At 36.9% G+C, this 23,146-nt stretch overlaps 1 protein-coding gene across 1 annotated transcript; it reads right to left on the bottom strand.

Moving 5' to 3' along the window:
- Positions 1-1,615: 1,615 nt before the first annotated feature.
- On the bottom strand, positions 1,616-22,446 carry NXPH1 (neurexophilin 1). Its single transcript, XM_063101052.1, has 3 exons — positions 22,344-22,446; positions 21,580-21,680; positions 1,616-2,377 (listed from the first exon to the last, which is right to left on the bottom strand). Exons 1-3 carry the CDS (start codon positions 22,444-22,446, stop codon positions 1,616-1,618), a joined length of 966 nt encoding a protein of 321 aa, XP_062957122.1.
- Positions 22,447-23,146: the final 700 nt, after the last annotated feature.

Here is a 23,146-nt window from a genome sequence, read left to right as displayed (position 1 = left end):
ATAATAGAATTAGGGAAATCTTTAGCACAATCTTTAGACATCTTGACTTTCTTTTAAAGAAAAATAAATTACTTTCATTTCAATCCCCCCACTGAATAAAGAGTCTGTACAGGGGGAAAAAAAAAAACTCAATTATTTGTAATTAATTTAGGAGACCTCAAAGATCTTCTTTTGTTCACTGATTTGGGGTATTCTTGAATAACTAGCATGACAGTAAACCAAAAACATATGTAGTGCTGTATGCCACGCTTGTTTCTCAGGCTTGAGATTGAAACTCTTTTAAGTTGTTTTGACTGGGCAACTAATAGCAATTTAGATAGTTCTGTACAAATTTAGAGACATGAGATGCAAGGCCATGACTGTATTTCAGCACATTCTTCTCGTCAGAACCATTTAAATCACCATCTTACACAAGTACATATTGAAATTCAACTTTAAGTGTTTTATTTTTATGTACATTTCATTTTGTCCAGAAATAAAATATCTAAATACAGACAGACTGTAATGTTGTATATGTATAGCTTTCAACAATACTTGAGCTGAATAAATGCTTTGTACATTAAGTTTGTCTTTTTAATGGAGTTCACAGCTACATTGATAAAATGGATTCCTCATATCCTCTTTTCATTTTTAACCAATAACAAGCAGAGAGACAAGTACAAGTTAATATTAATAAGCAGCTCAAATAACACTTGGTTAAACTATGTACAATACAAACCATTCATACAAATGAAGACTAGGATATTGAGTTTGTTACAATATGTGTAGTAAAGATAAGACAGACACTCATAACTTACATGGTGTCTGCCAGGCATTTCCCTCCTTATATAATAATCGGAACTTGTTTTAAGCAGCCTTAGCTAGTCTCAACTTCGCAAAAGTCCAATGATGGGCGATGAAAGCTGTAATCTCAATGTCTGCGCACATGTAAATTCCAAATGTTTGCTCATCTTTACTGAGAACAGTCTCCCTCCATAGAAAAAAAAGAGCCATCTTGTATCACCTCGAATGTGCCTACTGTATGCTGGGAAAAAGTTACTACACTTTGTTGTGTTCATAAAATGAAAAATACTGAGCTCTAAAGACACATTTTTCCGTTTTAACAAGCATATACTCCTACAGTAGTAATTACCAGTACAGCTACTCCAAGCAATAGGAATGCATGAGTGGGGATTATTGATTAGCATGTATTTGAGACTTTAAAAGAGATTTCCATAACAGCGAGTGTTAAAAACATTCTCTGTCTAGTTAATCCTTTTATTTGATGATAGTTGATCCTGAACCATTATGAGTCAGACAATGCCCTCTCAACAGGAAACCACGACAGATGAAAGCTGAAATGTGCGTGAGTGTGTGTTCGTTTACCTCTACATGTGAAAGCATGTCTTCAAGTGTGACTTTAAAATCTGTGGTGATTTACAACTATACTGAGAGATGAAGCTGACTGGGCAGAAATAACATCAGGTTGTTTTCCACGAGCGTATTTGCAGCCAGTTGACAAGAGCAGCAGTGTAGACACATTCCAGGCAACAGATGTGACCTTCTTCTTTGAGGTAACAGCCCTGTCATATGACCTTTAGTTCCTCAGGCTTCAGTCTCACCTCCTTGTTCTTCCTCATCCCGAGGGGAAGTAAGGTGTGTCGCTGTGATAGTTGTAGTCGGGGCACACTTTCTGTACTAGTTTATAATCTGTGCTATAAAAGGAAATGTAAATACAGATCACCTTAAACGGCTTGGAGCAGAGCCAGGATACATGACTTTGGGTCTGCTCCTGGTAACAGGTTTTTGAAGGGTCATAGTTGCAGAGTGTGTTCTTGGTAGCCTTGTCAACCTTTTCATATTCAATGCGACAGTTAAAGGACTTGGAATCTTTGGCATCAATCACAGTTTGTTGTGCCAAGTCGAACTCCACGATTTTTGTAGGGGGTACCAAGCTGACAGATACATTCCCTTGACCAGTGGAATTATGCCTGAAATAAACACTAAATGTCCCGTTGCCGTGATCTACAATTTTCCCAGTTATCAACAGGTTCAGCTTCACTGTTTTGATGTTGGAATGAAAATCACCCCATCCAAACATCTTCTTAAACTTGCCCGTCTTCACAATGGGCCTTCTCTTGGCCCTGGGCCGAGGCTCTTGAACATCTGTGGAGTTCCTCAGCCAGTCCCAGAGGTCTTGCTCAGAATAAGGTTCCGGGGTGTCATATCGCAGGTCCAAATCTGTATCATTTTCTTTGCCGCGAAAAGTCTGTGACAGGAGTCGGCTAATAGACAAGTCTTTGCTGCTTTCTGTCCATATGTGCTTTAGTGTGGATTTGCTGCTTCCTGATTTCAGAAGTTCTGATTTTCCACTGTTCGTTAAATTGGCACACGTGACCTGAAAACAGAACAGAAATTGACATTTACATTTCTACATCTGAGAACACCCAACACACATCCAACCCCGTTCTTGGAGGTTCAGAATTAAATGATGACACTTTTTTTTAAGAAGTACCTTCAGCATCTGGCAATATTTATTAAGATGTGATAAAATACCACTTCTATTTTTATATAGCAATGGAAGAAGGGAGGTGTGGGTGGATAAAAACCACTAAACATGACCTAAAGATCTGTATGAAAACATTGACTAATGGAGGAACAGGCCACCTACCATAAATAAACCAAACTGAATTCAAACATCAACCAAATTAATTATTTCTTAAGCACTAAAAGCCAAACGCTTTAAAAATAAAATCTTATAAATCATTATGCTCTTTTTCTACTTCAAATTATTGTAAGCTTTAAAACTGTATGATTCTCAGAACTACATCATCTGACACCCTATAGACTTTTGGGTTGTCCACTTCACAGTCATATAGGAAAGTTAGTTTTGCAAAGAGATGCTAGTATATTTTAACTGGACAAAATAAAATAACATGTTTATAACTTATTATAAGCAAGGGATATATTGTATAGGACATAATTTTTAATCTTAAGGGGTTTAAAATGTGGTCTAGGAAGAACAGAAAAATAATACATTTTGTTCTAGAAAAGCTAACACCATGTGGTCAATGACAGAGAGGTCACTTCAAGTTGGATTGTAAGAGTCATATTCAGAAACTGTTCTCCTGAGATCCCAGTCATGCCTCTTTGGGAAGAATTATATATCCAACTAAATGAGGGGTTCAGAAGAACCAATAACCACAATGGCCTCATTGGCCTAAAGTTAAAGCAATGACTTCTATCCCTATATGAAGGACTCCAGAATAGGAGCGAACACAACCAAGGACCCATAGGAACCAAAACAGCCAGTACAGATAAGCCATTTAAGATGTGGGCTGACTGTTCTAGAGTAAGGCTACTGAAGGAGTACCCAGCTTCCCATTAAAAAACTAAGTTGCACAATACACCTCTATTGCCAGCCCCCTTGAGAACCAACTCTGAGTCCTGTCTTAGACATGAGCCTGATTACCACTTAGCAGTCTCACTGGACCCTCTAGTCTCCTTCCAAGCTGTTCTCAAAATGAAAGATCATTCCTGGAGAGCATTTTTTAAAGGCCCCATTAGGAATTACAGGTGCATTCTAGGGCCCCCTCTATAAACTTAGCCATGTAGGCCTCTTGTTACGGTACAAACCTGGCCTGAGAATAGCCTTTTACTCAGCCACTTGTGGTGGGAGGACTCTATCCTAATCCCAAGCAAGCAAGACCATTAATTTAGAGCCAGACTCCCTGAGATTCTCTCCCAGCTCTGCCACCTCCAAGCTGTGTGCCTTTGGTCAAGTTATTTCACCTCCCTCTGCCTCAGTTTCCTGTATCTGTGAAATAAAGGTAATAATGTTATCTACTTCATAGAGTTGCTGTGAGGATTGAATGAGCCAAGATATGTAAAACCTTTAGAACAGTGGCTAGCATAGGGGAAGGACTCAATAAATTTAGCTATTATTATGAATCCCAAACTGATGTTTGAAGACACCTAGAGAAAGAAGACTACCAAATGGTACATATGGAGGTCTAGCTTTAGAGTACCTTTGACCTAGATTATATATCCAAGCGCATTAAACTTGGATGGAACAGGTTTCCCCAGGGACATAGATGCACAGGGCCTTGGTAATCTAAGCTAGAACAAAGTCGCTTAGATCTTATAGTATTGCCCTTTCAAAACTGCCTCAGGACAAGCCAGCAAACAGTGTCTTGTTTGCCCAGATCAAACTGAGACAATGTGAGTGGTGTAGGTCTATTCCCACCTGAGAAAGAATACTGACCAAAGCTGGTCTTTTCCCAATAATACTGAGCTTGAGAAATCCTGCAAGTCTATCCCTATCTGAATTCATTGTATCTGAGATAAAATAAGGTTTTATCATGGGTTTACCTCCAATGACCGCACTCTGAAAAGCCAAGACTGAAACTTGGGGAGTCTAACACAAAAGCTCTATCAACTATTTCAGGCTGTTAGCCTGGGTCCAGTTGCATGTGCTGTGATCCCCAAGGCAATAGCAATGCCTTCACAGAAAGATGTAGAGGGCCATTGCATGCAGAGGTCAATGAAGGAGAAACAAACATTGACCAGTGGACAATCAGACCTTGGGATGGGATTAGGCAAAGAAAGATGGGTTGGGCAGGATGATATCTAAGGGAAGCACAGACCAGCCTTATGTATGCAGTCACTCTTTGAGCTATTAAACCTATCACGTACTCAAAATGGACAAACATCCTTGTGTGGAGTCAATAGGCCATTACTCATCTTACAGAAAACACTGGAAATTGAGAGAAGGCGGTCTTTGCTGCCAACTTTCTTTTAGTTCTAGGTACTGTATTTCCCCTTTGCTTCTGCTCAACCCCTGCCTTGATATCTCTCTTCTTCTCCCCTGAACCCAACTACTTCTTGTTTACAGATTCTCTTCTCTTTGTGCCAAATAGCTTTCCAGAAATGGATCACATTCAGGCAATATAAATGACTAATAACGAAAAAGTTGATTTAGCAAAAGTTGTTTTTTGTTGTTTTGATTTTTGTTGTTGTTGTTTAACGAAGACTAAATATTAAGTCTAAAAGGGATGAAACTGAGAGAGAAATATTTAAGGAGGGAGATTATACATACAAATGTATGAGTTTTCTTGAGGAAAAAGCATAAAATTTCCCACCTATCCTTTGCTTAATAAAGCAAGTTCACTGTGGGGGAGTTTTTACTCTTATAACAAAAGTGTGACCCTTAGTAGTTCTATAGTTAATATTATTTCATTATAATTATAAAACTAATAGAAACAACTAAAGTTTTCCTGCTAATTTCCTGAATAAAGTACATTTCAAAATATTCTATTTTTTATTTAACACAGAGTAGCTATAATATAAATTTAAAAACTAATATTGATCAATAGGAGTAATACAGATATTTTGGTTTTGGAGGTTTTTTTAATGTGCATAGTCATTTGTTTTGTTTTGTTTTAATGAAATCTAATTGATATATTAAACATCTAAATCTGTACTTGCCTAATTATATAAGCATTGTCCTTATCACAGTCCCTATATTTATGCCTTAGTATAAAAGAAATAAATGCATGTCTTCTTTTCTGATTTTTGCCTAGGATTATACAGATAGTTTCCCATTGTTTGGGTGGCAAAAAGAATAAATACAGGCATGCATTTGGTAGCAGCTCATTATTTGTATCTCAGCATCAACACACTGAGAGGAGCTGTAATGAGATCAACAAGAAGAGGAGCTGTAATGAGATCATCCATGATGCACTGGCTAATAAAGCAGTAATGACATTGTCCCAGAGAAGGAGGGAAAGGGGACTTACAGTGCAATTTACCAGTAGCATATGGGGAGTGAAAGAAAAAACATGGAAGTGGGGAATATGATTTTAAGGAGGAGGAATCAATCTATTAAAAAGGGAGCTAAGACTCTGATAGTCAAACAAACCCTGATTTTCAGGTAGAATAGAAATTGTTCAGTTCTAAATTGTACTCTTGACAGCTGTAGTGATTACGAGTGTGAGCTCTGGAGTCAGACTGCCTGAGCCCCAATCCAGGTTCTGATCTTTAACAGCTGTGTGATGTGGGCAATTTACTTGCTGAAGCTTCTGTTTTTCTCTTCTAGAGACTAGGAGAGTAATGCCCATCTCCCTCATAGGTCTGTTGTGAAGATTAAATAGGACACTCCACTTAAAGCACTAAAGACAGTACCTGAAACAGTTGAGTGATCAACATTAGTATTGCTGCTATCATCATCAGGTATTTTTACCTCTAAATTCCACTAGGTAATATTTAACATAAATGAATAACTTCTAATAGGATTTGAGAGCAGAAAGCATTTTTGAAAGAAAATCTCCCTTTAAGATAACCATAAATATAAAGCAAACAACTAAAAAAGAAAGCATGCCAGGAGGTGGAGGGAGGAAGAAATCAGGGGTAAAAGGGCATAAAGTCTCAGTTATTTGTTAAGAGGGCAGATCTCTTGTCATGTTTTCACAACAATAAATTTTTTTTTTTAATTTTCCTTAAGAAAACCAGGAACATATAGTTAACTTTAAATAATAAAATGTGTGCTAAAATGGAAAAAAGAGAAAAGGACAGAAACAAAGTATGTATTTTGAAAGTGCTGCTGTGACTACCTCAAAAATATGGCAGGTTAAATAGGTAGTAAAACTCGAGTTCACAAAGGATAAGCATAAGTTCAGCTGTTAAACAGCTGAGCTACCAAATGCAGATGAATTTATTTGCCTTCAATGGTGTGATGTGAAAGGCTGGGAGTGGTGCTGACAGTCAAAAAACCTCTCTGGAGCATCTCAGTTTAGGTACAGAATCAAAGCAGGTTTCAGCTGTAATCATCATCAACACTGTCCTGACTATTTTTATTCTCTTTCCTTCCCTTTCACTTAGGTTACGAGAGGAGTATACAATGTCTAAAAGAGAATATCAAAGATTAAAAACCAGAAGGCTCCTTAGCAAAGTGCCCAGACCAGTTTTATATTAATAACCCCAATTTTTTTTGTTATTTTAACACAATGACTATATAATGAGACTTTACTAATGCTGTGTTAAATAAATACAGAGACAAGTGGCACACAGTCCTTGCTCTGAAGAATATCACAGTTTAATGGAAGGATCAATTAAGAAAATCAGTGTGATGTGACCAGCACTATGTGTAACATTCTGGGAGCCATAGTTAAAGTTTAGAGGTAGATAAAGTATAACTGAACAGATGATCCTTAGATCTGGGAGATAAAAGAGACTTGGGGAGTAGCAGGACCCCCAGCCCAGGCCAGTGCCCACCACCCAGAGAGGCCCAAGAGCTGCCAGGCCCACATGCCCCAAGTCAGCTGCACCAGAACAGGCAAATGCCATGGGATCCCCAGCCCAGGCCAGTCCCCACTGCCCAAAGAGGCCCGAGAGCCACCAGGTGCACATGCCCTGAGCCAGCCATACCAGAACAGGCAGGTGCTGTGGGACACCCAGCCCAGAATTGGCAGTCCTTTCAGGATCCAGGCCTGATCGTTCCATCGGGGTGGAATGATAGACTGTGATACCCCCTGCCACAATGACTAAACAGCAAAGGAAAGATACCAGAAATATGAAAACTCAAGGAAGTACATCACCACCAAAGGAAAATAATAACTCCCAAGCTCTAGATCCTATAGAACAGGAAGTATTTGAAATGACTGACAAGGAATTTCAAGCAACACTTCTAAGGAAACTAAGTGAGATACAAGAAAACTCAGTTAGACAGCGCGATGAAATGAGAAAAAATATATAGGACCTGAAAGAAGAAATATACAAAGAAATCAATGCCCTGAAAAAGAATGTAGCAGAGCTTTTGGAGCTGAAGGATTCATTCAAGGAAATAAAAAAAAACACAATGGAGAATCTTATCAGTAGGATAGAACAAGCAGAAGAGAGAATTTCTGACCAGGCTCTTTGAATTAACACATGAGGACCAGAGAAAAGAAAAAAGAATTTTAAAAATTGAAGAAAATCTAAGAGAAATAACAGACAACCTAAAGTGCTCAAATATCTGAATCATGGGTATTCCAGAAGGGGAGGAAAAAGGAAATGGCATTGAAAATATATTCAAGGAAATAAAAGCAGAAAACTTCCCAGGTATAGGGAAAGTCACAGATCTTCAGATTCAGGAGGCCCAGTGATCCCCAAACATATTCAACCCCAAAAGGTTCTCTCCAAGGCATGCTATTGTCAAACTGGCAAAATTCAAAGACAAAGCAAGTATCATAAAAGCTGCAAGAGAGAAGCAGGAAGTCACCTATAAGGAAGCCCCAATCAGACTAACATCAGACTTTTCCTCAGAAATCCTAAAAGCCAGAAAAGAATGGGATGATATATTCAAAACACTAAATGACAAAAATTGCCAACCAAGAATATTTTACCCAGCAAGGCTATCCTTCTGAAATGAAGGACAAATAGTATATTTCTCATACAAACAGAAACTGAAGGAGTTCACTACCACACAATCAGCCTTACATGAAATTCTCAATTGAGTACTGGGTTTGATACCTGAAAAAGAACCATCACTGCCATGAATACTCATGAAAGAACAAAATGTACCAGTAAAACAAAAATGCTAACAATAAAGAGAAAAAATAATTTATCTACCACCCTAAGAAACCAACAAATACAGAAGACAAAAGGAAATCAAAAAGAAAGGAATAAAAGGTACTTAAGACACCTAAACAGAACTCAATAAATTGCTGAGAGTAAATCAACACCTTTCAATAATAACTCTAAATGTAAAAGGGTTAAATTCACCACTCAAAAGGCACAGACTGACTATCTGGATTAAAATGATGGACACAAAAATATGCTGCCTTCAAGAGACTCACCTCACCTGTAAAGACACACATAGACTAAGAGTGAAAGGATGGAAAAAGATATACCATGCAAATAGAAATGAAAAACAAGCTGGAGTAGCTATTTATATTGGATAAAATAGACTTTAAACCAAAAACCATAAAAAGAGATAAAGAAGGCCACTATATAATGATAAAAGGATCTATCCATCAAGAAGACATAACAATCATAAATATATATGTACCCAACATTGGAGCAGCCAGATTTATAAAGCAAACACTATTAGATCTAAAGAAAGAGATAGACACTAACACCATAGTAGTGGGAGAACTGAACATCACACTCTCAACATTGGACAGATCACCTAGGCAAAAAATCAATAGAGAAACACAAAATCTAAATAACACTTTAGAACAATTGGACTTGGCAGATATCTACAGAGCATTTCATCCAACAACCTCAGAATATTCATTTTTCTCATCTGCACATGGAACATTCTCCAGGATAGACCACATGTTAGATCACAAATAAAGTCTCAACAAATTCAAAAAAATTGGATTTATTCCATGTATTTTTTCAGATCACATGGATTAAAATTAGAAATCAATAACAAATGAAACTCTGGAAACTATACAAACACATGGAAATTAAACAACATTTTACATAAGGACATATGGATCCAAGAAGAAATTAAACAGGAAATCAAAAAATTTCTTGAAACTAATGAAAATAATGACACATCATACCAAAACCTGTGGGATACTGCAAAAGCAATACTAAGGGGGAAATTTATCATATTAAATGCTTACTTCAGAAGAATGGAAAGATGACAAATAAACAACCTAACACTCCACCTCCAAGAACTAGAAAAACAAGAACAATCCAAACCCAAAGTTAGGAGAAAGAAAGAAATAATTAAGATCAGAGCACAACTAAATGAAATAAAAACCTGAAAAACTATATAAAAAATCAATGGTTTTTTGAAAAGATAAATAAAATTGACAAACCTTTAGTGAGGCTAAGTAAGAAAAGAAGAGAGAAGACCCAAATAACAAAAATTAGAAACAAGAAAGCTGATATTGAAACTGATACATTAGAAATACAAGGAATCATTAGAGACTACTATGAACAACTATATGCCAACAAATTTGAAAATCTGGAGGAAATGGATAATTTCTGGACACATACAAACTACCAAAACTGAGCCAATAAGATTTAGAAAATCTGAACAGAACAATAAAAATTAAAAAATTAAAGCTGTTATCAGAAGGCTCCCAACGAAGAAAAGCCCAGGGCCAAATGTGTTCACTGCAGAGTTCTACAAAACCATCAAAGAGGAATTGATACCAATTCTCTACAAACTATTCCAAAAGATTCAAACAGAGGCCATTCTTCCAAACTCATTCTATGAGGCAAACATCACCCTGATAGCAAAACCAGACAAAGATACATCAAAAATAGAAAACAACAGGCCATTATCCTTGATGAATATAGACGCAAAAATACTCAATAAAATATTAGCTAACAGAATACAGCAACACATACACAAAATTATTCACCATGATCAAGTGAGATGCATCCCAGGGATGCAAGTTTGGTTCAACATATGCAAATCAATAAATGTGAGACACCACATCAATAAAAGCAAAGAAAAAAAACATACGATCGTCTCTACAGACACTGAAAAAGCATTTAACAAAATTCATCATTCATTCATGATAAACATTCTCTACAAGCAAGGTATGGATGGAACATATCTCAATACAATTATAACCATATATAATAAGCCCACTGCCAATATCATCCTGAATGAGGAAAGGCTGAAAGCTTTTCCCTTAAGAACAGGAACTAGACAAGGATGCCCACTCTCGCCACTCCTATTCAACATAGTGTTGGAAGTACTAGCCAGAGCAATCAGAAAAGAGAAGGAAATAAAGGGCATCCAGATTGGAAAAGATGAAGTCAAACTGCCCTTGTTTGCCAATGATATGATCCTATATATTGAACAGCCTAAAGCTTCTACAAAGAAACTCTTAGAGTTGATAAATGATTTCAGCAAAGTTGCAAGATACAAAATCAACACACAAAAATCAGTATCATTTCTGTACTCCAACAGTGAACATGCAGAAAAAGAAATCAAGAAAGCTAGCCCATTTATAATAGCCACCAAAAAAAAAAACCTAGGAATAAAGTTAACCAAGGATGTAAAAAATCTCGACAAAGAGAATTACAAACCACTGTTGAGAGAAATTAAAGAGGACACAAGAAGATGGAAAGATATCCCATGCTCTTGGATTGGAAGAATTAACATTTTGAAAATGTCCATACTACCCAAAGTGATCTACAGACTCAATGCAATCCACATCAGAATTCCAATGACATTTTTCTCAGATATGGGAAAACCATCCAGACATTTATATGGAATAACAAAAGACCACACATAGCCAAAGCAATCCTGAGCAAAAAATAATAAAGCTGGAGGCATAACACTATCTGACTTTAAACTATGCTACAAAGCTATCATAACCAAAACAGCATAGTAATGGAATAAAAATAGACACATATATCAATAGAATAGAATAGAGAATGCAGAAATCAACCCATACACCTACAGCCATCTGATCTTTGACAAAAGCACCAAGTCTACACATTGGGAAAGATACTGTCTCTTTGACAAATGGTGCTGGGAAACCTGGATATTCATATACAGGAGAATGAAACTAGACCCATACATCTCACCATATACCAAAATCAACTCAAAATGGATTAAAGCATCAAATATACTTTCTGAAAGAATAAAACTCCTTAAAGAAAACATAGGGGAAACACTCCAGGAAGTAGGAGTGGGTACAGACTTCAGGAATATGACCCTAAAAGCACAGGCAACAAAAAGAAAAATAAACAAATGGGCTTATATCAAACTAAAAAGTTTCTGCACAGCAAAAGAAGCAATTAACAGAGCAAAAAGACAACAAACAGAGTGGGAGAAAATATTTGCAAAAATATACATCTGACAAAGGATTAATATCCAGAATATACAAGGAACTCAAACAGCTTTACAGCAAAAAAAACAAGTAACCCAATTAAAAAACAGGCAAAGGAGCTGAATAGGCATTTCTCAAAGGAAGATATACAAATGGCCAACAGACACATAAAAAAATGCTCAACATCACTCAGCATTCAGGAAATGCAAATCAAAACCACTTTGAGGTACCATTTCACTCTGGTTATGAGGCCTAATATCCGAAAGATTGAAAATGTAAATGTTGGCAAGATTGCAGTAAAAAAGGAACTCTCATACACTGTTGGTGGGACTTCAAAATGGTGCAGCCTTTATGGAAAACGGTATGGAGGTTCCTCAAACAATTACAGATAGACTTACCATAAGACCCAGCTTTTCCAATGCTGGGAATATAGCCAGAGGAATGGAAATCATCATGCTGAAGGGATACGTGTACTCCCATGTTTACTGCAGCACTACTTACCATAGCCAAGAGTTGGAACCAGCCCAAATGTCCATCGTCAAATGAGTGGATAAGGAAAATGTGGTATATCTACACAATGGAATACTACTCTGCTATAAAAAAGAATGAAATACTACCATTTGCAAAACCATGGATGGACTTAGAGTAAATTATATTAAGTGAAACAAGTCAGGCAGAGAAAGAGAAATACCTCATGTTCTCACTGACTTGGGGGTGCTAAAAATAAATAAATAGATAAATATACAAAGAAATAAAGAGGGGGGTGTAAGAAGACACAACAATCACAATTCCTTGAACTTGTTAAGGCAAATAAACAGATATGATGTAGTCGGGGGGAGGGGAGAGAGGGAGAGACAATGAGGAATAGGTAAAGGGACAAGAAAATCAACTACAATGTATACTGAGAAGTTAAAATAAAATTTAAAAAATTTTTAAAGAGACTTGGTAGTTCAACAGGTAGAGAATGGGCTAAAGGAGTTCTTGTAAGCATAAGGAACATACTGTGCAAAAGCACAGGGCTGAGAAGGGACATGTCAAATATAAGAAAGGAAAACAGCTCCTTACTGTCCAAGTAAAAGATTTTGTCCTTTGATGAAAATCTCTCCTCTCCCCCCAATCCCTGCCTCTGGTAACCACCATTTTACTCTATATTCCTATGAGTTCAAACTTTTTTTACACTCCACATGTAAGTGTGATCATGCTAAGAGAGTAGATTTTAAGTGCTCTAGCTACACACACACACAAACAAGTCTGCGAGATAGCATGTATGTTAAATAGCTTGATTTAGCCATTCCACAATGTATACATATATCAAAACATCATGTTGTACACCATCAATATATATAATTTTTACTTAATTAAAAATGGAGAAAGGAAGAAAGGAAAAAAGAAATAGTTCCTTGCTGCCAAATTTTAGGGAGTATTGCTAGGAAGGAGAAACAGAAGAAGGACTTGCCAGAGGTAGAAAGAACTTGCAGAAGTTAGGCTAGGGCCAAATTATGAAGGTCCTGCTAAGGCATTTACGCTTAATCTTATAGGTAATGGGAAATCACCACATTTTTTATTCTGTTTTTAAGTAGCTCATCCTGGTTCTAGAAGAATCACTGAATGTGCATTGAAGGGTGGATTGGTAGGGAGAGACCTTGAGGAAAAAATAAACTAGTTAAATAATTCATTGCAATACTTCATTTGAGAGAGAAATGAACTTGAACCAAGGCAGTGGCAGAGAAAAAGAGGAAGAAAGAATGGATTTAGGAGATCTTTCAGAGGTAGGATTAACTCAACTTAATGATTCATTGGCTAAGAAGAAACATGAAAAGGTTGGGAATTAGTGAGTTTGCTTGCATCTATAAGGAAAAGAGAAGTAACGAGTTGGTTGAAAATAAAATTAAATCTCATAGGGACATTGCAGGGTTGAAGTAGCTGCATGTTGTTCTGATGATACTATCCAAAAGGAAGTTGGCAACGTGGGTCTGAAGGTTTGGAGAAATGGGAGGGATGGTGACGTTGATTTTGTAGTACCAGTAGATGGTACTGTGCAGGTAGAGCATGGTGATGAAGAGGAAGGATGGTGACAATATCAAAGAAATAGCAACATTTTGAGGATAGGCAGAAGATGAGCCAGGCTGGGCAGAGACAAAAGAGGATATCAGAAGAAAAATAATGTTGTAGAAACCACAGGAGCGAGGGGGGTGGGGGGAAGGCAGGTATGGGCGAGATCCAAACTCCAACTTAAGCTCTAATAGTACGAGTACTTAGAAAGAAGTTCCTTTGCTTCTAAACTTTACTAATGACCTTATTGAAGCTACATTTCAGTAGTGTCAAGAGATCGGGCAAGAAGAAAAAGGAAAGCAACGAGCTGAACACACCTAATCCCAGATGGAATCGGGAATTACCGGCTTTCTCATTCCATCATATTTTATATCTTGAGAGTATTCATTTTTGAAATACATAAATATAAACAAAATTGAAATACATATCAAGCCTTACTGAGTAAATTGCATCATTGAAAAAGAAAACCTTATACCCGGAACACCCTCAACCACTGTTTTTACAAGCATATTAAAAGAGTTTCTTCCTTAAAGTTCATCTAAAGATCCTTTGCTGTCAGTTGCAAAGGTTAATTCTAGGTGGCAACTTGGTTAAATGAAGGAATGCTGAGAAACCTGGTAAAACTCTTTTTGGTGTGTCCGTGAGGGCGTTTCCAGCAGAGATTAGTATGAGAGTCTGATGGCCTGGGTGGGAAAGACCCACCCTCAGTGTGTGTGGGAACCATCCAATCTTCTGGGGGTCCGGAGAGGATAAAAGACAGAGGAAAGAGGTGAGGCTCTCTCTTTCTGCTGGAGCTGGGATACACTCTTCTCTCTTGTCTGTGGACATCAGAGCTTGAGACTCTTCAGCTTTTGGGTTCCAGAACTTAAACCAAGGACACCATCAGCTTCCCTGGTTTTGAGGCCTTTGGATTTGGACTGAGCCACGCTACTGGCATTCAGTTTATAGACCTCCTATGGTGGAACTTTTCTTCATAGCCACGTAAGCTAATTCCCCTAATAAATCCCTCTCATATAATTATAACATATCCTATTGATTCTGTCTCTCTGGAGAACCCTGACTAATACATCAGTGTATCTGAGCAATAGTAGAGTGATTGGGACTATGGCATAAAGATGAGCACAAAAGAAAAATCTGACAACTTCTTATTAATCCAATTCCAAAAAGGCAAAGCATTTTGAACATTTTTCTACAAGTAATCATAACCTTTTCTATGATATTACAATTAAAACACCAAACATACTTCCTAACAGAATATAATTTTCCATGTCAAAAGAGGCCAATGCCTATTCCAAAGGAGCTGGCTCTCTTGTCCACTGATACCATTTCCACAAATTATATGTGTCTCATTGTTTTAGAAACACTGAGAATCATAAAGATTCTTAAGATGATTAAGTGCCTGCATTTTAAAATATATGTTTCTTTTGAGAACATCCAAAAATAGGAGCAAAGACAAGGGTCATTTCCTTCAAACTTAAACAAAGACAGAGCTTGGGTATAACATCAAGGGAGCATGTCTGGGACAGGACCTGTGTATGAAGTTAGGGAGAAAAAACACCATCGGGTGGTGGCAGTGTAAGCACATGACGACCCACCACACTTCAACCTAGCTCCTTTTTATGTTTCTTAGGGTCGAACTTCAACACTGCTTTCCCTAATATCTTTTCATTACAGGTTTACAATCATAATGTTAATAAGTTATCTCTTAAAATCTGTTGAAAAACACCACTTTTGGAGAATAAATCACTTCTCAACTTCATTGCCACCTCAACTATGTTTCTGGCCTTATGAGATATAATGTTCACTCCTTTGTATATACTCTCTCCATCTAGAGATGTAAATATTCCCAGATATTTCAATACCTCTTTTTTATAAAAGATCAATGAGATGCCTTTTAATTTCTACCAACCTGCACATTTTACTGTTAATCTATTACTGTTCAATATAAATATTCTCGATTGCTTTGAAATTTTGTATTTATTTCATCAAATGTATGAACACATGAAGCCAAACAAAAATTGTAAACAACTTGATGCTTATGCAATATTGCTCATCAGTGAATAACTAATCAACAAAATGGCCTTGCTCTATGATTACAACTTCATTTTAGCAGTTTTATGATTAGCTATGTTGAATATATGTTGCAAAATATTAACTACTATTGGTTAAGGGCACACTGTATCCCTGACATTGTAATTAGCATTTTACATACGGCATTTAATTTCATTTAAACCACACACACACACACAGACACACACACACACACACACACACACTCACACTAACTTTGAGGTTAATACTGTAATCTTCAGCTTACAAATGGGGAGATGGAAACTCACATAAAGCTTGCCCAAAATGACTGCTGGTAAGTGAAAGAGCTACTTCTTAGTTATTCCACAGGGTATGCTCTTTATTTTTTTAAATCATTTTAATAATGCAATTCTACATGAATATGTACTTAGCACAACATTCAAACATTATAGGAATTTATGAAATTAAAAGTAAAAGCTTTTCTTCATCATCAACCCCTGCTCCCTTGCAATTCTACCCCTCGCCTGAAGTAACCTGTCAAAATTTCAGTATATATTGTTCCTAAGTATTTTCACTATTTTTTATATAAATATTTTTACACACAGTGTCATATTTTGTGGATTGCATTATATATGTTTCTAATTAACAAAGTATCTAAGAGGTGCATCCCTGCTAGCACATCCAAATATATCACCTTTGTTTTAAACTGGAATATAGAATTCCATAATATGAATATGCCATGCTTCTACTTCTTGTATAAGTTTTCTGTGATACCTCCCTAATGACTACACTGCTGCACAGCCAGGTTACATACTTATTTTTTTAGCCTTGCTTCCATTGGTTTCTCAGCTCATTGTTGTTTCAGATATCCCACTTCTCTCTCTCTCTCTTGTGTTGGATTTTCATTTTTCTGGGTGTATAGATTTGTGTGATTCTTTCAGAAAGAGTTCATATGGGATAAACTATCTGAGTTGTCTATTTCTAAAAATGTCTTTATTGGCCATAGGCTTATACTAGGTATAATATTTATTCATCCTTTAATTCATTTTGTTCTGTTTTGTTTTGCTCACTCCAAAAATTTTAGGATTTTCTATACCTCAGGCATTTTGAAATTTCCCAGGGTGGGTTATATGTGCCCATGCTTTAGCTCTAGTCCTTGCTTAACTAGTTTAAAAAAAGGAAGATAGATATTTCTAGATGTCTTGGGCTCTTTTTCATAAAGTCCCCCAAGAGGACTATAAACCCTTTGAAGGATGTTCCTTCTATATTATGCCATTGTGTATGTTGGTGGAGGGAGTACCTAGCATAGAGTAAGTGCTCAATAAATTACTTATATGGTTTGTATTCTTACCTACATCTATTTCAATAATGAAGATTCATTGATTCTTTAGTCACAGTCAAGATTTTGGGAGGACATGTGGTCCTCAGAGATTTCTCTCTTACAAGTATAGAGCCTGCACTTCATTGACAGCACCCAGAGTGCCTGCATTGAACTTGATAAGCCAGAGGAAATAGGTTTGTGTTTTAATATATCAAAAATACATTATTTCCTATATTTCAAAACCAGAATGAGAGGATGGCTGTTATCAAAAAGTCAAGTGATAACCAGTATTGATGAGAATGTGGAGAAAAGGGAATTCTTGTGCACTGTTAATGGGACTGTAAATTGGTACAGCCGTTATGGAAAACAGTATGGTGATTTCTCAGAAAAACTGCAAATAGAACTGCCATTTGATCCAGCAATCCCACTTCAGGGTATATATCCAAAGAAAATAAAATCAGTGTCTCAAAGAGATATCTGACTTCCCATGTTCATTGCAGCATTATAGCCAAGATATGGAATCAACCTAAGTGTCCATCAGTGGTAAAATGGATACTCTTGACACAGAAAAACAAAAACTACATGATCTTACCTGCATGTGGAATCTAAATAAGTCAAACTCAGAAACAGAGAGTAGAATGGTATTTTCCAGGGGCTGAGGAATGGGAGAAATGGGAAGATTTTGGTCAAAGGGTACAAACTTTTAGTTATATGATGAATAAATTCTGGAGTTCTAATGTACAGCGTGGTGACTATAGTTAATAATAATGTATTTTATACTTGAAATTTGATGACAGTAGATCTTCAGTGTCCTCATAACAACAACAACAACAAATGCTAACTATGTGAGGTGATGGATATGTTAATTAGCTTAATCGTGGTAATCATTTCACAATGTATACATATACAAGGGGTCTTCAAAACATTCGTGGAAAGATTTGTATTATCTTTTAATTTCATTTTTCCATGAACTTTTTGAAGTACCCCCATATTAAAACATCATGTTGTATACTTAAGTATATATATATTTTTGTCAATTATACCTTAATAAAGCTGAAAATTAAATAATTATTTACTTTTTTAAAAGCAAAAACCAGCAAACAAAAACAAGTAACAAAAAATATATAGTTTCCTTTGCTCTCCTTCTGCTACAAAGCAGTGCTCCAGGAGCAGCAATGCTGTAATAACACTGAAAAGCAGGAAAGGAGTTCCATGCATCTCTCTAACCCCAGTAGACGCTGTATTGCATAGGATCTAAGAGAAGAGCTTTTGCAGTCAGAGATCACAGGTCTAAATCCAAATTCTGTACCTTCCTCATTAATGATCCCTTAGAGCTACATTTTCTCCACTTAAAAAAATAGAGATAATACCTAACTTGTCGGATTTCTGTGAAGAGAAAATAATTTTTAATAAATTTATTTTTAATTGGCATATTAATTGTTCACTTTTATGGAGTACAGAGTTATACTTTAATACATGTATGCAATGTGTAATGACCAAATCAGAGTAATTAGTATATCCATCCTCACAAAAATGTATTTCTTTTGGATGAGAATATTTGAGCTCCTCTTTTCTAGCCATTTGAAAACATACAATAAATTATTGTTAATTATGCATGCCTATGACTACTGTAGAACACTGCACTGGAATTTATTTTATCATGAGGTCATATTCATGCCTGTATTTATTTTCTTGCCACCCAAACAATGGAAAACTGTCTATGTAATTCTGGGTAAAAATCAGAGAAGAAAATATGTATTCATTTTCTTTATTTTTTATTTCCTTTATTTATTTCCATTATTTCTTTTATACTAAGGTATAAATATAGTGACTACAATGTAAGGCATAAATATAGGGTTATACACAGTTTGAGCTCAACATGTAAGAGCTATTGTGCTAAGATAGGTCATGAAACCCCAAGAAAGAAGAAAAACAAGGCTTTCAAATGCACACTGCTGTTCTGTTCTTGTCTTATGACTGAAAACATTACATCTGCTCAAATGGGCCAAACAGACTGAAATGGAAATCAGCCCAATTGTAACAACTCTGTGGTCATCTTTAGAGGAAGAAGGAGGTGGGAGACCATGCTGATTATGTTACAATTTAGTACTGGTAAATGTGGGCAATAATTTGTGTTTAACACAACAACTTGAAGAGAAGACATTCTCACCAGCCTGGACATTCCATGTCATCCCCAAGAACTAGAAACATGGTGTGTTTCTATTAGTTTGAAGTCTTCAGATGGCTAAAAATTTTAGGTATGTTACTCTAAGATGAGCTCATCCGATGGAACATGGCTAACTTCTAACATAGGGTACCAATTGTTCCATTAGAATATTGCATTGGAGATTGGTTCTAATTCATGGGTAACTAAGCTCCTCTCAAATTTGTGTATCATAGTAATTAGCTTTCCCTTTGATTTTTTTTCTGTAGATACTCATATGAAAATTATCTCCAAAATGTCCTTGGTTCTTTAACTCTTGGGGGAAAACATACAGTTTGTGAAGAGCTATGAACTATTGATTATGCTATTGAGAAAGAATAGAATTTTTCATTCCATGAAAATACTGCCCCCTTCATCATGCTCACTTTATAAACAGACACACATAAATATAAGTTTAGTTTTGACATATAGACACATATATTGATGAGAAATTAAGAATTATTAGTCCACATGGCCCCACTTAGACATTCTCTCAAAACATAATTACAAATTACCAAGGTTTGCATTACAAAAATTGCTTCTCTTGTTAATAAATATATGACATTCCATTAACAGAGAGAAAATAAGTTAAAAAAAAAACAGCTGATATTTTATATTACTTCCTTTTAAATTTTATAAGGAGTATCTCATAAGAGGATCTCTGGATACATAGTTATAATAATAAAATGTTTAAAATAATATATTGAAAGACTGTTTCTTCACTAAAACAAAGCCACTTCAGCATCATTTTTTCATTACCCATGAAGAAATTTGAATGTGTCAGTATTTTAGTCCATTTTGTGTTGCTATAACAGAACTACCTGAGACTGGGTAATTTATAAAGAACAGAGGTTTATTTGGTTTATGATTCTGGGACAGCTGCATCTGGCACGGGCCTCAGGCTGCTTCAACTCATGGCGGAAAGTGGCAGACAGCCGGTGGGTACAAGCAGATCACATGGCTAGAGGAAACAAGAGAGAGGATGTGCCAGGGTCCTATAAACAACAAGCTCTAGCGGGTTCTAACAGAGAGAGAACTCACTCACTACCCTCCACCCCCAGGGAGAGCATTAATCCAGTCATGTCCCCATGACTCAATCGGTTTCCAACACTGCCACATTGGGGATCAAATTTCCACATGAGTTTTGGAGGGGACAACACATCCAAACTATATCAGTCAGTAAATCTCGATAAAAAGAGAAACATTGTATATGTAGGAATAGTTCCTTTCTATCTGAATTGGAGGTCAATATGAGTGATTGTTCCTAACAAGGCTTATTACGTGGATGCTAATGGACAAGGCTATACCTTCTTAAAGTCAAAGAACGTACAAAAATGGACCAAATGAGGACAGACTGGCCTACCTTCCAACTCTAATTTCATCAACCAACATGTACATATGTTCTTTTACACAACTGTGGTATATGGCATACTCAGAAGCAGTAATAGCACAGCTTATCTGATGGGAGCCCAAATTCCTGAGGAAATAATGGCTTTGATATGTTTTGATACTGTATGCCTACTTATCCTCTACTTATACAGAAGTTGATCTGAAAACCTTTCAATAGGCAGAGGAATAAATTATTATGTAAATGAAGTGATGGAGACTAGTTGCAAGGGAATATCAGCCCTGTGCCATTTAAATCTTGGATTAGTTCAAACGTTTTTCTAGGGCTTCTTTCTTATGCTGAGCTTCCCAAGTGTAGAGTGGACAGAAGCCAATCAACCCAGAAATATGCAAAAGGACAAAGATTCTGGAAAGTCCCTCTATGTTCCTATAAATGTCCCATGGCATTGTCTAGGAAAAGATCAAGTCTAGTAGACAGAATGGACCCCTTGCCCTTTCAGCAAAGGTTAGGGATGCTGAAGTTTGAGTTACATAAGAATTTTTAACACTAATTAAATAAATATTTTTGGATCTTGCCTTGGCCAGAGCAAGAAGTAATAAAAGCACATCCAACCTAGAGCACTAGGTCCGGGAATGAGCTCGTAAGCACAGCTCCCGGAAGACAGGACCCATGTGCTGAGGGAACCTCAAGCACCACTATGCCCACAAGAAAACAATTCCCTTGAAAGCTCTTAAGTTAGCATGCTCTTTTCTTAACCCTTTCCCATGAGAAGATTAGCATCTATTCCTTGGTCTTCTGTTTTTCCGTTGCAAGATTCCTAGCACTGGTAACTACACTCTGCCCTCCGCAGATATCTTACCCAGTTACTGCCAGATTTGGAATCAGGTACAACTGCTGTCCACAGGTCTGGGCTAGATTTTACTTTAGCCTTGCACCGTCCCTCTCCCCTGCTCCCAGTTTCTGGGGGGGGGAAAGATGTTTAGGCAGGGAGACCTCATAAACAAGCAAACATATAGCCTCTGGATTTAGGTCCTGTGACTTCAAGAAAAGTTAATCAGATAGAATACTAAGTGGTAATGCCTGGAGTCCAAACAAACAAACAAAAAAGACTTGGCTGTTTTTGTTACCAAGAGAATTAAGTAAACTGTTCCACTAAATCAAAGAAGGATATTCATCCAAAGGTTATGTTATAGGAGGAGAAAAGTCATGGAGAGAATGGGGCAAACAGGGCCCCAAAATGACTGAAGATGCTGTAAGAGAAGTCAGGATAGAGAAGCTGGATGAAAACATTTGTAGTTTGTAGTCAGAGCTCAGAGATTCCATTGACCTTCCTTTAATGTACCTTAAAATTGCCTACTCAGTATTAGCAGTTAGTCTACCTTGAACACTGTGGATGGAATGTATAATAGGAGAATGGAAATTAGGGCAGATTATTAGAGGACACTTTCCTTCCCTAGGAAGTTTAACCACCCTTTTCAAAAGAGCTGGGTAACACTCCAGCTACCACTAGAGGGCGCAGGTAGGACATATGACAGCTGTCTCTATTCACGGTGCTGAAACTGAGAGAGAATTGTGTCACTAAGGTTCTCAAGGCTCTTTGAAGAAAGAAGATGGACCAGATACTTTTGTAGTAACTGCGGTTGCAGCCCCTGGGAGCCACCTCTTCTGCGAGCTGCAGAGTGCAGTAAGGAGCTGCTGTTCTCAAGGAACTATTACTAGAAGCCATCACCAACTAAAGAAGCAGTTGTGAACCCTGGATTCTTGACAGAGGATGTGTTCAAGGATAAAATCTTTGTTTGTTTGGAGAGTAGTCTAGGCCAATGTAACATATGTCTATGTGTCCAGCCTCGTCTTGGCTACTCTTCCTTTTGTTCTCAGGATTCTGATCACATCAGACTTTTGCACATGCTCTTTCTCCCAACTTCAGTGCCTTTGCATTCGTTTATTCCCCCTCTTGGAATCCTTTCTATCCTTTAGCTCATCCTTTAGCTCTTCTTAAAAGTCATTTCCACAGGAATGATTGATCATCTCACAGCATGTTCAAGTCCCGTATATAAAATGGCACAGGATTTGCATGCAACCTGCACACATCTTTTGCATGCTTTAAATCATCTCGAGATCGCTTATAATACCTAATACAATGTTAATGCTGTGCAAATAGTTGTTATATTGTATTGTTTTATTACTTGTACTATTTTTAATTTTATTCTTTTTTATTGTTTTTTCCCCAGTACTTTTGATCTGAGGTTGGTTGAATCTGCAGATACAGAATCTGTGAATATGAAAGGCTTACTCTGTGTGTGCGTGTGTATGTGTGTGTGTGTGTGTATACACATATGTGTATTCTTTCCCTAGACTACCATCTCCATGGGAGAGCCATCTAATGCCTTGCTCACTATTTTTTTACTATACTTTATATGATGCCA

This window comes from Cynocephalus volans, chromosome 6 (genome assembly GCF_027409185.1).
Source record: "Cynocephalus volans isolate mCynVol1 chromosome 6, mCynVol1.pri, whole genome shotgun sequence".
In the NCBI taxonomy this organism is placed as follows: Eukaryota; Metazoa; Chordata; class Mammalia; order Dermoptera; family Cynocephalidae; genus Cynocephalus; species Cynocephalus volans.
This window is presented reverse-complemented; position numbering and strand designations above follow the sequence as displayed.

Bases quoted from the DNA above. Each gene is read 5' to 3' on its own strand.
- NXPH1 (XM_063101052.1), bottom strand. From the start codon at position 22,446: ATGGCTTCTAGTAATAGTTCCTTGAGAACAGCAGCTCCTTACTGCACT. The intron at 21,681-22,343 runs GTATCTGGTCCA...TCCCCCCCCCAG, and splicing joins CAACCGCAGTTACTACAAAA to AAACTGGGAGCAGGGGAGAG. The intron at 2,378-21,579 runs GTAAGATATCTG...TTCTGTTTTCAG, and splicing joins CCAAATCTGGCAGTAACTGG to GTCACGTGTGCCAATTTAAC.